The sequence below is a fragment of the Neovison vison genome, chromosome 3, assembly GCF_020171115.1.
Source record: "Neovison vison isolate M4711 chromosome 3, ASM_NN_V1, whole genome shotgun sequence".
NCBI lineage: Eukaryota > Metazoa > Chordata > Mammalia > Carnivora > Mustelidae > Neogale > Neogale vison.
This window is the reverse complement of record NC_058093.1, coordinates 172,701,117-172,715,527: the sequence shown is the minus strand read 5'-3', so window position 1 is coordinate 172,715,527 and position 14,411 is coordinate 172,701,117. Positions and strand designations below refer to the sequence as shown.

Here is a 14,411-nt window from a genome sequence, read left to right as displayed (position 1 = left end):
GGATTTTATTGGTTAGTATTTTGGTTAGAATTTTTGCATCCATGTTCATCAGGGATATTGGTCTGTAATTCTCCTTTTTGATGGGGTCTCTGTATGGTTTTGGGACCAAGGTAAGGCTGGCCTTGTAGAGTTTGGAAGTTTCCCTTCCATTTCCGCTTTTGGAAACAGCTTCAGAAGAATAGGAATTATTTCTTCTTTACATGTTTGGTAGAATTCCCGTGGAAAGGCATCTGGCCTTGGGCTCTTTGTCTGTTGGGAGATTTTTGATTACTGCTTCTTCAATTTCCTTGCTGGTTATGGGTGCTCAGATATTTTAAATCTTGATGCAGTCCAAATATAAGTTTTCTTCTTCCATTGGCTATGCTTTTGGTGTCCTATCCAACAAATCATTGCTACATACAACAGCAAGATTTTCACCTGCTTTCTTTTGAGTTTTATAGTTTTAGCTCTTATAGTTAGATCTTTGATCCATTTTAGTTTTATATAATGTAAGGTAACGGTCCAATTTCATTCTTTTGCATGGAAATGCAAAGAATCACTATATTGGTGATTTTCTAATACCATCTGCTGAAGAAATTGTCCTTTTCCCATTGAATGGTCTTGGCACCTTTGTCAAAAATCATTTGACTGTACAGGTCCTTAGGGCTGGGCCCTTACTGCTGGGCTCTGCATTCTTATCCCACTGGCCTATATGTCTTTCTTTATGTCACTACCATATTGTTTTGATTACTATCATTTTACAGTAAGTTTTGAAATCAGCCAACTGTGAGACCTCCAACTTTGTTCTTTTTTCAACGTTATTTTGGCTATTGAGGATCCCTTAAGATTCCACATTAAGGATGGATTCTTTTTTAATTTCTGTACACACATAAATCATTACGATTTTGATAGGGATTGCATTAAATCTGTGGATCACTTTGGATAAAATTGACATCTCAACAATATTACGTCTTCCAATCCATAACCATGGATGTCTTTCCATTTACCCATGTCATGTTTAATTTTTTTCAGCAATGTTTTATACTTTTTTATGTACAGATCTTTCACATGCTTGGTTAAACATATATTCCTAAGTATTTTATTCTTTTTGATGCCATTGTAAATGGAATTGTTTTCTTAATTTTCCTTTTAGATTATTGTTAGTGTATTGAGACACAACTGATTTTTTGTTTTGTATCTGCAACTTTGCTGAATTCATGTTTATTATTTCTGACAGTTTGTATGTGTGTGTGGAATATTTATGGCTATGGGTGTGTGGAATATTTATGGCTTTCTACATATAAATTCATGTGCCTACAAACAGATCTTCATTTCCAACCTCAGTGCCTTTTCTTTTTCTTGCCTAATCACTCTGGCTAGGATTTCTAGTACTGTGTTAAATACAAGTGGCAGTGGTACAATGGAATAATCCTTGTCTTGTTCTATTCTAGAGGAAAAACTTTCAGTCTTTTACCATTACAATGTTAGTTGTGGGCTTTTCATATATGGTCCTTACTACATTGAGAATACAAAGTATTACACAAATGTTCTTGGAAGGTAGATTTTCCTTAATCTCTAGTAGTACCCTTGATCTATTCAAACTGTTTTTCTGGTTCCTCCATAGATCTAATAGCTTTGTTTAATCTCTTCATTTCATTACCTACATTTTCATTTTCAGGTAGCCCACTCATATAAAATTTGGCTGTGATGAGTATCATCTTCTTTATTTTTTTAAATTCTAATTCCAGTGTAGTTAGCATATGGTGATATGCTTTAGATGTACAATATAGTGATTCACCAATTCCATATATTATTCAGTGTTCATCAAGATAAGTGTACTCTTAATGCACTTCACCTATTTCACCCAACCTCTACCCCTTTTCTCTGTAACCATATGTTCTCTATAGGTAACTGGTTTTTTTGGTTTGTCTTTTTTTCTTCTTTTCTTCATTCATTTTGTTTCTTAAATTCTACCTATGAGTAAAATCATGTGGTATTTGCTTTTTCTGACTGACTTGAGTTACCATTATTTATAATAGCCAAATTATAGAAGCAACCTAAGTGTCCATTGATACATGAAAATGGATAAAAATGTGGCATATATACACAATGGAATATCATTCAGTCATAGAAAGAATGAAATCTTGCCATTTGCAACAACATGGATGGATCTGATGATCATCATCTTCTTAATAATCTCTAATATTAAGTACTTACCACATGTTAGACACTGTCGTGAACACCATACAACAATCCTATGAAGTGGACATTATTATTGCCTTCTTATAGATGGAGAAGCCAAGGCATAGGGGATTTAACTTTTTCACTGTCACACAGCTAGAAAGTGGTGGAACCAGGATTAAATGTTACTAGCTTGGCTCCAGTCTTTTACTATACCATACCACCTCTTGCAAAAAGCCCATCTAGGGAAAGGATGCCAGTTTCCAGAATCTTCTTCAAATAACACTGCTGTCGATCTCCTAAAGCAGGGGATACATTAGTATAAGCAGCATACCACTCACCGCAACCCTGGCTACTCGCTAGAGCAGGACATGCAAGTGGCTGCTTCTAGGACTGAGAGCACATTTTACAGCTTTAAAAGGAACTAACCAGTTATATGCGTTTTTCCTCTACATGGTATCCTCTTTCCCATCAGGGAAACTGGATTCTTGCAGTACCCCTTAAAGTGTAGTGCATGAATCTTCTACATCATCAAAGACTGCTCTGGTTTTTGGCCTTTTATCAGACTTAAAGTGCAACTCTGGTGATGGGCTCCAGAATCAGCATTTTAAACAGTCTCCTCCTTATTTTTACTCATTTGAGAAACACTGCTCTGAACAATTCGTTGACCCTCCCACCCTGCAGGCTCACCACTTGAACAGGCATGCCTTGGGAAGAAGGTTGTCTGGGGTGGCGGGGGTGGGGGGGTGTTGGGTCAAGCCTTAGTGAAGGAGGTACAGCTGTGGTTATGTTGCCTTCCAGGTGCTGCCAGGTTTCTCATTAAGGAGCTGTCCTACCACAATCTGGAACTGGAGAGGAACCGCCTGGAAGAACTGGGAGTTAAACGCCAGTGTGTCTGGCCTTTCATCGTTGTGATGGATGACTCGTGTGTTCTGTGGAACATTCACAGTGTTCAGGATCAGAGCAGGTAGTAGTACTTGCCAAGCCGTTCTAGGGAAGTATTACCTAATGCTGTGAAGAAGATCCTTTCCTTGGCTATAGTCATGCATGGAAGTAAATGAGAGAGTAAATGAGACTACCCTCACTAGCCCTCTCTTCAATTCATAGAGATTCAGTGTGCCATTACACTCCTGGGCTATTTCTGCATCACGGCTTTGGTCTGCTGTAAAGTCTGTGGGAAAGTGCTGTTTTGTAAAGTCTACTGGCTCCTGAGTCAGACCTGCTTTTTAACCCCAGCTCTGCTCTGTAACTACCCGGATGAAAAGGGAAAGTCCTTTAATCTCTGTCTCAATTCCCTCACTTCTGAAATTAGGGTTGAGCCAAAATCAGTGGTTCTCCTTCCTAGGACAGTGGTGAAAATGGGTCCATGAGGACGAGGAAATGCTAAACCTGGAGAAGTCCTAAGCAATAAATGGCCCCAAAATACAAGTAGCTCCCCCCACCCCGCTCCGAAACACTTCCAGGTGACCTTTAGACCCGTCTGGCTCACACATTGTGTCTGTTTCCACTTGTGGATATGAAGCCAGTGATGTTTTCAAATATTCCTTTGTTACACCATAATTACCAGAGGTATACCTATGTGCTTCTAACTTTCAAAATGTGCTTCATTTTGAGATGGGATGGCTTTCTTTCTCTGCCTTAACATGGTAGGCCCTACCCCCAAGACAGCTCCCTTAAGTTAGCAGTAACAGGCAGCATGAAAGCTAGGCTTGACCTTCTTTTCTATCCCAGTCTAATATAAAGTAAACCAGCTAATTTTATCCTTTACAGATATTAATACTGTATAGTAGTGTTAGCCCTTAATAAACAACCCTCAGTAATATTTACTGATCTCTTATTTAAACCAATTTTACATTTCATAGCCAGCCCATGGAAGCAGGAGTTTCCAGTAAGAATGTGTCCTTAAAGAGTGTCTTGCAGCATATTGAAGCAACACCAAAAATCATCCACTATGCAATCCTGGGCATACAGAAATGGAGCAGCAAGTTGACTTCTCAGAGCCTGAAAGCCCCATTTTCTAGGTGCCATGTGCATGACTTCATTCTCCTTAACATAGACTTGACTCAGAATGTACAGTACGACTTCAACAGGTAAGTCAGGCCTCCTGGAGGAAATCCTGGCACCTACTGGTTGCTTCGGTCCAACTCTGACACCTATAATGGGTCTACTCCTTTGATTTGGTCTTTGAAAAACCAAGAATCTCCTTTTATGGACAAGGAGGGGGAGTGGATCACAAGCCCCAAAGTGCCCCTTCTTAATCCCTCAAACTGACCCAGACCCTTAAAAAAACAGGAATTACAACATGAAGTGCTTAGAAAACCTACTTTAGCTATCCCATTATTCAACAAGAACTAAAACAGGGAGAAAAACTATTACATCAACACAAATCAGTGTGTGGAACCATAATCCATTGAAGGTGAACTCTTTCATCCTCAGAACTTGGAAGTTAATCCTTTTCCCTAAATGTTAGTAAAATCCAGAGATTTGGATCCTTCAGGGAAGGGCCAGCAGGCCGGAATGAGCAGGCTAGCCCTGGTCTTGCCTCCTGAATAAGTAACATCTCCATCCTAGAAAATCCAAGATGGCCAAGTGAGGAATGTCAGGGATCATTTAGTCCCTCTTATGTCAGCCACCACCTCTGTAACTATTAGAATATGCTGGAGCTGTTTCATGTTGTTTGCAGCCAGGATTTTAAAACTGGGAGCATGTCTGTGTTTATTTCCCACAGGAGTATATAGAATGTGCAGTCCTGTTTCAGTTCAGGAATGCCTAAGGCCCCTTTGGTTATCTGGGCCAAAGCCATCTCACTTTCTCCTCCTTTTAATGACTGCAGTGCCCAATTTAGAGGGTTCACAGGCCAGTGCTAAGAGAACCAGCCAGCTCCAGAAGGCAAGGCTGATTCTGAGTCTGTCTCCTAACAGCTATGATGCATCTGTGTGTGGTGAACATGGCTGGGATGTGACAGATAGTCAAAGACCTATCCCTGTGATTATGATTCAGGTATTTCTGTGAAGATGTTGACTTTAACCTGAGAACAAACAGTAGTGGCCTGCTCATCTGCCGCTTTAATAACTTCAGTCTCATGAAGAAACATGTTCAGGTTGGAGGGCAACGGGACTTTATCATTAAACCAAAGATCATGGTAAGTTTGCAAGCTTGATTCTACTGTTGAAAGTTAAGACAGTTTCTTACCAGTACTTGTTATGTGGCACTGGCATTAAGCCCTTGGCACTTGACTGGAAAGTGAGATAACATAAGGGAATCAGTTCTTTAAGCCACTGAGCCACCCAGGTTCGCGCAGGGAACCAGTTCTTAATGCCAAGTTTGCAGTCTCATTCCCCTTACTGAGGATTCACCCAGAGCAAAATGTAACATGTGAAGTCAACAGATCTACCTTTCTTTAGACTTAAGGCTTACCAATTCAATCAAATCTCAAGTTTCAAACTTAACATTCTCTCTTCATAAACTGGCAAAATTAACATCTTTACATTCTTTAATACATAAGTGAAATGTAAATTAAGATGCTTGTCTGTTCCTTTGCCATTTTCTAAGAAAGTAATACCAATCAGCACCTGTTGAGAGTAAATTCCATGGACCTAACCAATTCTTTTAAGAGATTTACTAGTATCTTATCATTTATAATATGTGATTTCCCCAGTGGAGCTTAGAAACCTCTTTGCTTTTATTTTTTGGATCTGATGGGATGGGATTTAACCCATCCACATCCAGCAGCACTGAGAAAGGCGTCCTGTGGGCCTTCACAATGTTGCTAAATGCAGTAACTTTCAAAGAACCCTACATTTCTCCTTCCCTTGCTGTGTGTTGTTAGACCCAACCTATTCCCAAGGGGAAAGAACTTTCTCAGAACCCAAGAATGACACACTTATGTTTAGCCCTACCATCTGTCACTGTGCTACTGCTCTTATTTGGGGACTGTTAGTATGCAATGCAGTTTTTCCTTGCCTGTTTCATCCAGTGACAGACATATTTCCCATGATAATCTTGGCTCTGATTTCAGGTGTCAGAGAGCTTAGCACCCATCTTGCCCCTTCAGTATGTCTGTGCTCCCGACAGTGAACATACACTACTGGCAGCCCCTGCGCAGTTTCTCCTGGAGAAGTTCCTTCAGCACGCTTCCTACAAACTCTTCCCCAAAGCCATCCATAACTTCAAGAGTCCTGTGTTGGCCATTGACTGCTACCTTAACATTGGACCAGAGGTAAAGGGAAGAGGGCTGGTACTGTGCTTTTATCTACTTCCATCCATCTCTCTCGCGCGCGCGCTTTTTAAGATTTTATTTGAAAGAGAGAGAGAGAGATCACAAGTAGGCAGAGAGCGAGCTGAGCAGAGAGCCTGATGCAGGGCTCAGTCCCAGGACCGTGAGTTCATGACCTGAGCCAAAGGCAGAGGCTTGACCCACTGAGCCACCCAGGCACCCCAACTTCCATTTCTTTCCCATTTTAAATTTTAAATGGAGACAAAAAAGGAGCCTGTGACCTACTGCAAAGGCTCACACAAGATGTGATGGCAACTGTCCCTCCCCATACCTACTTCAAGCTCTCCACAGTGAGCTAGTGAAGACGCACAGCTTAGCTCAGAGGTCAGTTCCACTGAGCAGCCTACCCATGACTTTGGACAGAAGCAGTTACCAAACCATCTTATAATCACATGATGTTTCTCCACAAGACACAGTTCTTCAGAGATACACAGTGTCTTAGCCACTGTTTTAGGCAGAAGAGGAGCTCCGTGACTATTGAACAACTTAGGGGATCACAGGAGACCTTTAGAGCTGTCACTTCACTACTTTCTATTCCTGAATTTTTCTTTTCCATTGTTTCCTCATTTTCCACTCTTTTTCTTGTCTGTCTCAAATTCCCCATCAGTTTTAGTTTTTTAAAAAATCTGTCACTTACACCTTTAGACCACCGATGGCCTTTGGAACTTTAAGGGCTTCCACCACTAAGCTTTCCTCTATGACTATTAGTATTGTTTTAAAAATATTTTATTCTATTCATTAACATAATATACTCTTTGTAAGGAATTTTTTTAAAAAAATGAAAGGTATAAAGGAAAAAAATCACTTGTAATGGGAACAGTAATATTTTGGTAGACTATTATTTCCTCTTTGGCTTTTTTGGTGTATTGACATACACAATTTTTCAAACTGAAATACAACTGTATTCAATTCTGAAAACATTTTTTTTAAGATTTTTCTTATTTTTTATTTTATTTTTTATAAACATATAATGTATTTTTATCCCCAGGGGTACAGGTCTGTGAATCGCCAGGTTTACACATTTCACAGCACTCACCATAGCACATACCCTCCCCAAGGTCCATAACCCCACCCCCCTCTCCCAACCACCCCCTCCCCTCAGCAACCCTTAGTTTGTTTTGTGTGATTAAGAGTCACTTATGGTTTGTCTCCTGAAGATTTTTTTTTATTCATTTGAGAGAGAGCGTAAGTTGAGGGCAGGGGAAGTAGGGAGAAACGGGCTCCCTGCTGGGCAGGGAGCCTAACGTGGAGTTCAATCCCAGGACCCTAGGATCATGACCTAAGCCAACGGCAGAAGCTTAACTGAGCCACCCAGGCATCCCCTGTGAACTGATTTTTTTTTAAAGATTTTATTTATTTGACAGAGAGAGATCACAAGTAGACAGAGAGGCAGGCAGAGAGAGAAAGAGGGAAGCAGGCTCCCCGCTGAGCAGAGAGCCCAATGCGGGTCTCAATCCCAGGACCCTGAGATCATGACCTGAGCCGAAGGTAGCGGCTTAACCCACTGAGCCACCCAGGTGCCCCCATGTGAACTGATTTTTAATTCAAATAGCATAAACACTTTACATTCTTATTCTTATTCTTATGAAATTTCAGTAATCTACACTGTGGGTATATTGAATTGTAGAATGTTAGAGGTAGAAGGAACCTTAAAAACCACTAGGTGTAATAGTGCCTTTTATGGTATCTCCAAAATCCTCTACCCCAGGGTCCAGGGCTCTAGATGTTATTAAATATTAAAGACTGCATTGTCTAACAACAGCTAACACTCACTGAATACCTACTTAACATCTTACAGTATTTATTCCACAAAACAGTCCTATGAAACAGATACTACTATTCTCTCCCCAGACAAGGGACTGAGATATGGTAAATGAAGGAAGCTGCTCAAGGTATCCTACTAGCTACGAAGCAGCGAAACCTGTATTTGGAGCCAAGTGGTCAGGTCTGCATATTAAGCCATTTCATTGTTCTCAAGGTCTCCCCAACTATCTTATTACCCTGTAATTTCTGTAAAGTTATATTCTGTACATCCAAGCTGTATTGAACTAAATTTTAAATATCATCCACTGTGGGGCACCTGGGTGGCTCAGTTAAGCATCTGTCTTTGGATCAAGCCATGGTCCTAGGGTCTTGGGATTGAGCCCCACATTGGGCTCCCTGCTCAGCAGTAAGTCTGGTTCCTGCTCTCCCTCTGCCTGCCGCTCCCCCTACTTGTGCTCTCTCTCGCTGTCTCTCCCAAATAAATAAAAAATTATGCACTCTGGGGGTGCCTGGGTGGCTCAGTCGGTTAGGCATCCAAGTCTTGATTTCAGCTCAGATCTTGATCTCAGGGTTTTGAGTTCAAGCCCCACACTAGGCTCCACACTAGGTGTGGAGCCTACTTAAAATCATGTGCCATTTGAAGCTTCTGTCTGATTGAAAACTGAAGTTCATGTAAATGAAAAGCTGATAACCTTATTGATGAGAATAAACAATTTCTAATCAAAACATTTAAATCTTAAGTATGCCTTTGTGTGGAAGGCAGTTACATGAAGAGGCCTGTTGTGTTTCTTACTACTAATCCTAACTGTCCTTCATTAAGAGAAACAAGACTTAAATAGATTAAAACTTGGCACATTAAATAAAAGCTACAGAGTTTAAATAACCAATCTATTTAAGTTTCAATAAAAGAATTTACCTCCTTTACCTTACCCTGAAATAGCTAAAACGGAAGGTACTGGCTCACTCAGCTAATGTATAGATGTTTTGCTTGCTTTTTGAAATGCCCATGCTATGTCTGCTTGATGATTCCAGGTGGCCATATGCTACGTCAGCTCCAGGCCCCACTCCAGCAATGTCAGCTGTGAAGGGGTGTTTTTCAGTGGACTTCTCTTGTACCTCTGTGACTCTTTTGTAGGTGCTGATCTTCTGAAGAAATTTAAGTTTCTAAAAGGTAAGTCAAATTTAGTGCCATTTGCTTATGAATGTCATTGTTCCCCCAGATAAAACAGGGAGGTGAAACATATAAAAAAGCACATTAACAATAATTTTTGCCAGTAAGTTAAACACCTTGCTTTTAAACCAGGGTCACGATTTTCTTATCTGGGGCAGGGGTGGAATCAAGTTGTGGTTAAGTCAGGGCAAAAACGCAGACACAAAGCCAGAAATGTGACCGCATTAAGTTTGGTTTTTACCACTATTAATTTCAGAAAGTAATGCAATGTAAGCAGAAATAATGCTTCTCAAATCACCTAATTTTAATAAAAATTAGGTTAATGAGTTCTAATTCTGGTATAGAAGCTAAAGTTGCATCAACAGGTGTGTACAATACAAAAGAGATCTGCCTAAGAACAAACTGCAGATTAAGCACCACAAATAATCCTAACAGGATGACCTCTGAGGTCAGTGAAGAAAGTTGAGACTCAGAATATTGTGCACAGGCCACTGTGGAAAAACAGTGTAGTGTTTCCTCAAAAACTGAAGACAGGATTAATCATATATCCATTAATTCCAGTACTGGGTATTCACCCAAAGAAAATGAAAACATTACCTCAAAAAGATACATGCACCCCAATGTTTATTGCAGCATTACTCACAACAGGTAATATATGTAAGCAACCCAAGCATCCCACCATAGATGAATGAATAAGGAAGATGTATTTATATACAATGGATTAACTCCACCATAAAAGAGATCTTGCCATTTGCAGCAGCATGAGTGGGCCTAGAGGGTATATAAAGCTAAGTGAAATAAGTCAGAGAAAAGACACATACCATATGATTTTACTCTTATGTACAATTTAAGAACAGAGGATATTGTGTATGTATGCATAAAATGCGCGTAGAGCAGTGTGGGGCAAGGGGGCCGCCTTCCAGGGGACATCTGGCAACAATGGGACACATTTTAGGTTGCCGCACTGGAGGGCGCTGCTGACATTTAGTGAGTAGAGCCAAGGATGCTGCTAGACCACCCTACACGAACAGAACAGCCCCCCCCCCCGCCCCCGTAACAAGATTACCCAGTGTTGCTAAGGTGGAGAAGCCCTACACTAGAGACACAGTACACTGGTTTTACCATTGGTTACCAGAGGGCAAGGATTTTTCACTTTACACTCTTAAACTGAATTTGTAATACTACTTACTCAAATAGAAAATAAAATTATTATGAATGATTGTGATAGGCCACTTACCTACATGTTGGTTCTCAGATGCATTAGCTTAGAAAATATAATCAGGAAAAAATGGTAGGTTCTTTTTATTTCAATCCCTGAGCCTAACATGCATTTCTGCGTTTCTTCTGAAGGTGCTACCCTATGTGTCATCTGCCAAGACAGAAGCTCCTTACGCCAAACAATTGTCCGCTTAGAGCTAGAGGATGAGTGGCAGTTCCGCCTCCGGGACGAGTTTCAAACCGCTAACAGCAGTGATGACAAGCCCCTCTACTTTCTTACTGGCCGCCACGTATGACCTTTGGAAGAGACCAAACACAGCAAAGGGATGCCTAGGTGGGGTGGGGCAGAAACAATTACTTGGGATTTTTTTCCTTTAAGGTACAATCACTGTGGAGCAAAGTGCAACATATTTGTTCTCCAAAGAAATCCACCCCTCCAACCCCAATCTGACCCAGGTCTTTGGGGCTATCATTCTCTTTCAGTTCCACTGTCAGGACCTTAAATTCAGGTTAACTCCACCCTAGGCAGTTATGCAATTACTTAAGACATGGTCTGCCATGGGAGCCTGAGGAGGACGTACTTGGAGAATGAACATGGAGTTTGCATTGTTTTTTCTACTACACTATGTTAGGGGGAAAACAGACTCTCGGCATTAGCTAGTCTGAATGTGTTACGAGACTCACACCGTTGGTGTGGAATTAATTGAAGATTAACGTTTGAGGCCTGAACCCTCAGTTTCTCTTCAGATCTGTACTTTGGTACAGTATTACTCAGGGGTCTGAAATGATAGAATGTAGAAGATATTTGTATTTTAAAAAAAAAAAGTAGCTTTGTCTTTCTCTGTGCAGTGTTAGTTTAAGATTTATAATCTTATATGTATTGAAACTTTTGGCAAAATTTCCACAGGAGTTAAAAGTTTACTATTTAAACTGAACAAACAAATCAGTAAATGCAGAGCAGGCGCTGTATGCATTTATGCAGCTTCTCCTTGCTGAAATTCCTTTGCTCTTTACATTCTTTAAAAATGTTTCCCGTCTCTAAGCACAGTATGTCTATGAGAATATGGACCAGCCTTTAATCTTGAACAAGGAGAACCTAATTCAGTAGTTGAGCCAATTAAAAACTGTTCAGTGGTCACCCCATACCCACCCTGTTTGGCTGGAACGAAGTAGCCGGCACCAGGAAAGCTAAACGTCAGGCTGCGGTTCTGTGTGGAGTAGAAGTAGTTTGTTTCCTTTCAGGGCCTCAACCAAAGCTTCCTTTAAAAGACACTGAATGATTATCACCTACCTTATACCGACAACACCACAAAAATTAATGAAATGGGAAACAGAGCCAGAGAGAGAGAGAGAGAGAGAGAGACATAACCAGTTTTAATCCTACCAGTGATTCTCTTGTTAAGAAGAAAGAAAGATTCCATTACATAATGTCTCTGACTCAGCTAAAATCAGCAGGGGGTGTTTGTTCAATATCAGCCGTGTAAGTTTCTACAGATTTCTCACCAATATATTTTAATCAAAAACAGACTTTTAGAAAATGTTCTAGAACCAACTAAGTCTATTAGAAGTTTATGCTTAAATTACAGTTATCATTAAACAATCTCCTTCACATTTTTATTAGCCCATATATACCACTTAAAATGGCCATTTTTACTTGAATTGATGTCTTATCTGTGGCCTGAAACTACTGAAAGGGGGCTGATTAACCCTGCATTTACTTAAAACAAATGATGTTAACTGACCAGCTTTATTAGCTTATGATAACAAGGAGTTTACAGTAGTGAAAAGATGGAATGTACTAATCTGAAAATGGTTTGCAGATCTCTTGATTTTAATATAGCTACTTATGACGCTTTAAATGTATTTTGAAATGAACAATTCCTTTAAACCCCATTTTTAAAATTGTCCTTCAAAGAGAATCTGCCTTATGTATTCTTTAAAAATACTCCTTAATTTTAGTACAACAGAATTTTTGGTGAAGAGGTACGTTTTGAAGCAGGTTGCTTTAGAAATGAATGTATTTCAATTGTTCCTGTTTTGCTGAAAGGGCCTAATGCAGATGATATCAAGAAACCCACTGTTTGTGCAATATTCCAATAACATTTACTATATAGAGCAAATAAGATACTTGAAATAATTCCAAAACAGTTGTACCTGGGGCAGATGGCTTCTCAGGGTTTCTTCAGGCTTTAGGGCTTCAAAGTCTAAAGTGTGTTTTTTAAAGTAGTAACTTTAGATGCAGGTACTCCATGGTACTCTGAAAAATCAAGTAACTGATCTCTTAAATACTACTTAACCCTATGGAAGAGAAATGCCAGAAAAAAGCCAAAGGACCGTCACCCCCATGATGGAGAATTCCAACTGACCTCCCTATTCTTTCCAATGCCTGTAATCCTAAGGTCTGGATCTTTAAAAATCACCTTAACAGTATAATTCTTTAGAGAATGTTAGGTCCTTCTCCTTTAAGGATAAAATTGCACAAGCACAGGACACCATGATTTGTTAATACATACCTTGGTGTGTTCAGCTTCAAGCCTTGCCATCCTTTAGAACATTGTGGTATGAGTGTGTTTGCTAGGCCTGCATAATAACTAATCTATAGACCTGTTGAACCTTGTCATGTAGGACAGTTCACACAGGTTAATACTGAATGTAAACTAAAATTAGAATGAGAATTGTATTCAGTTATTTTGGCTGTAACTTATGCAATTGCTTTTTGTGATTTTTTAGAAAAGGAGGCACCTGTGTTACTTTATTACTGTAAAGTTTTCTCAACCAAAATTTGGTGAATTTCACTAGTTGGTCTACCTCACATTTTGTTTATGATTCTAAATTGTCTTAAGTTGTGTCTACAGTATGTTGTCCTTTTGTTTAATTTGGTGAATGTATTAAAATTCTCTCCCATCCCCCTCCCCCCCCCCACAAAAAAAGAAAAAGTTTGTTTTCTTTACACTAATTTTCTGGTATGTTCAAAACTGGAATGAGCTCCCTACCACTGGCAACGTCCAAAACAGATACGAAGTCCACATATCACAAGTTGGATAACTCGAAGATTTGACAATTCTGGCCCAAGAGTTTTTTTAAATATATGGTGAATGAAAATCTGTAGCTTATACAAAGAAGATATACACACACACACACATATGAAGTATCTACATACCATGCCCATTTACAAAGTCCCATATTAGGTATGGATGACAGACATATTAGAAATACTCAGAGTTGCGGGGTGCCTGGGTGGCTCAGTGGGTTAAAGCCTCTGCTTTCAGCTCAGGTCATGATCTCAGAGTCCTGGGATCGAGCTCCGAATCGGGCTCTCTGCTCAGCAGGGAGCCTGCTTCCTCCTCTCTCTCTGCCTGCCCCTCTCCCTACTTATGATCTCTCTCAAATAAATAAAAAAATACTCAGAGTTGGGGGCACCTGGGTGGGTTTAAGCCTCTGCCTTTGGCTCAGGTCATGGTCTCAGGGTCCTGGGATCGAGCCCTGAGTCAGGCTCTGCTCAGCAGGGATGCTGCTTACCCCCTCTCTCTGCCTGCCTCTCTACTTGTGATCTATTAAATAAATAAATCTTTTTTTTTTTAAGTGTTTTTTAAAAAAAGAAATAGAGTAGATCCACAATCTTTTATAAATGGCAACTACACTCATTTTGGTGTCCTCAGAACTTTGTGTTGCAAAAACTATGTAGTATGACAGGGTTAATCTCCAATTTACTTCCCAACTGCCTATTTTTAAGAATAACTTCATTATTCCAGAAAAATGCCTTTCAGTTCTATTATGTAAAGAGTGCTCAGTACAGTAGACTTTGATAAAGAACCATGAAAA

The 14,411-nt window shown here is 40.0% G+C and overlaps 1 protein-coding gene across 1 annotated transcript in view; it reads left to right on the top strand.

The window, feature by feature from the left end:
• Positions 1 to 13,509, top strand: part of GREB1L (GREB1 like retinoic acid receptor coactivator) — a 272,594-nt gene extending 259,085 nt beyond the window's left edge. Inside the window, exons 31-36 of the mRNA XM_044243306.1 lie at positions 2,962 to 3,127; positions 4,023 to 4,250; positions 5,161 to 5,302; positions 6,179 to 6,379; positions 9,233 to 9,371; positions 10,722 to 13,509. Coding sequence (XP_044099241.1) covers positions 2,962 to 3,127; positions 4,023 to 4,250; positions 5,161 to 5,302; positions 6,179 to 6,379; positions 9,233 to 9,371; positions 10,722 to 10,885 — 1,040 coding nt within the window. The 3' untranslated portion in view covers positions 10,886 to 13,509. The remainder of the gene's footprint in view (positions 1 to 2,961; positions 3,128 to 4,022; positions 4,251 to 5,160; positions 5,303 to 6,178; positions 6,380 to 9,232; positions 9,372 to 10,721) is intronic.
• Positions 13,510 to 14,411: the final 902 nt, after the last annotated feature.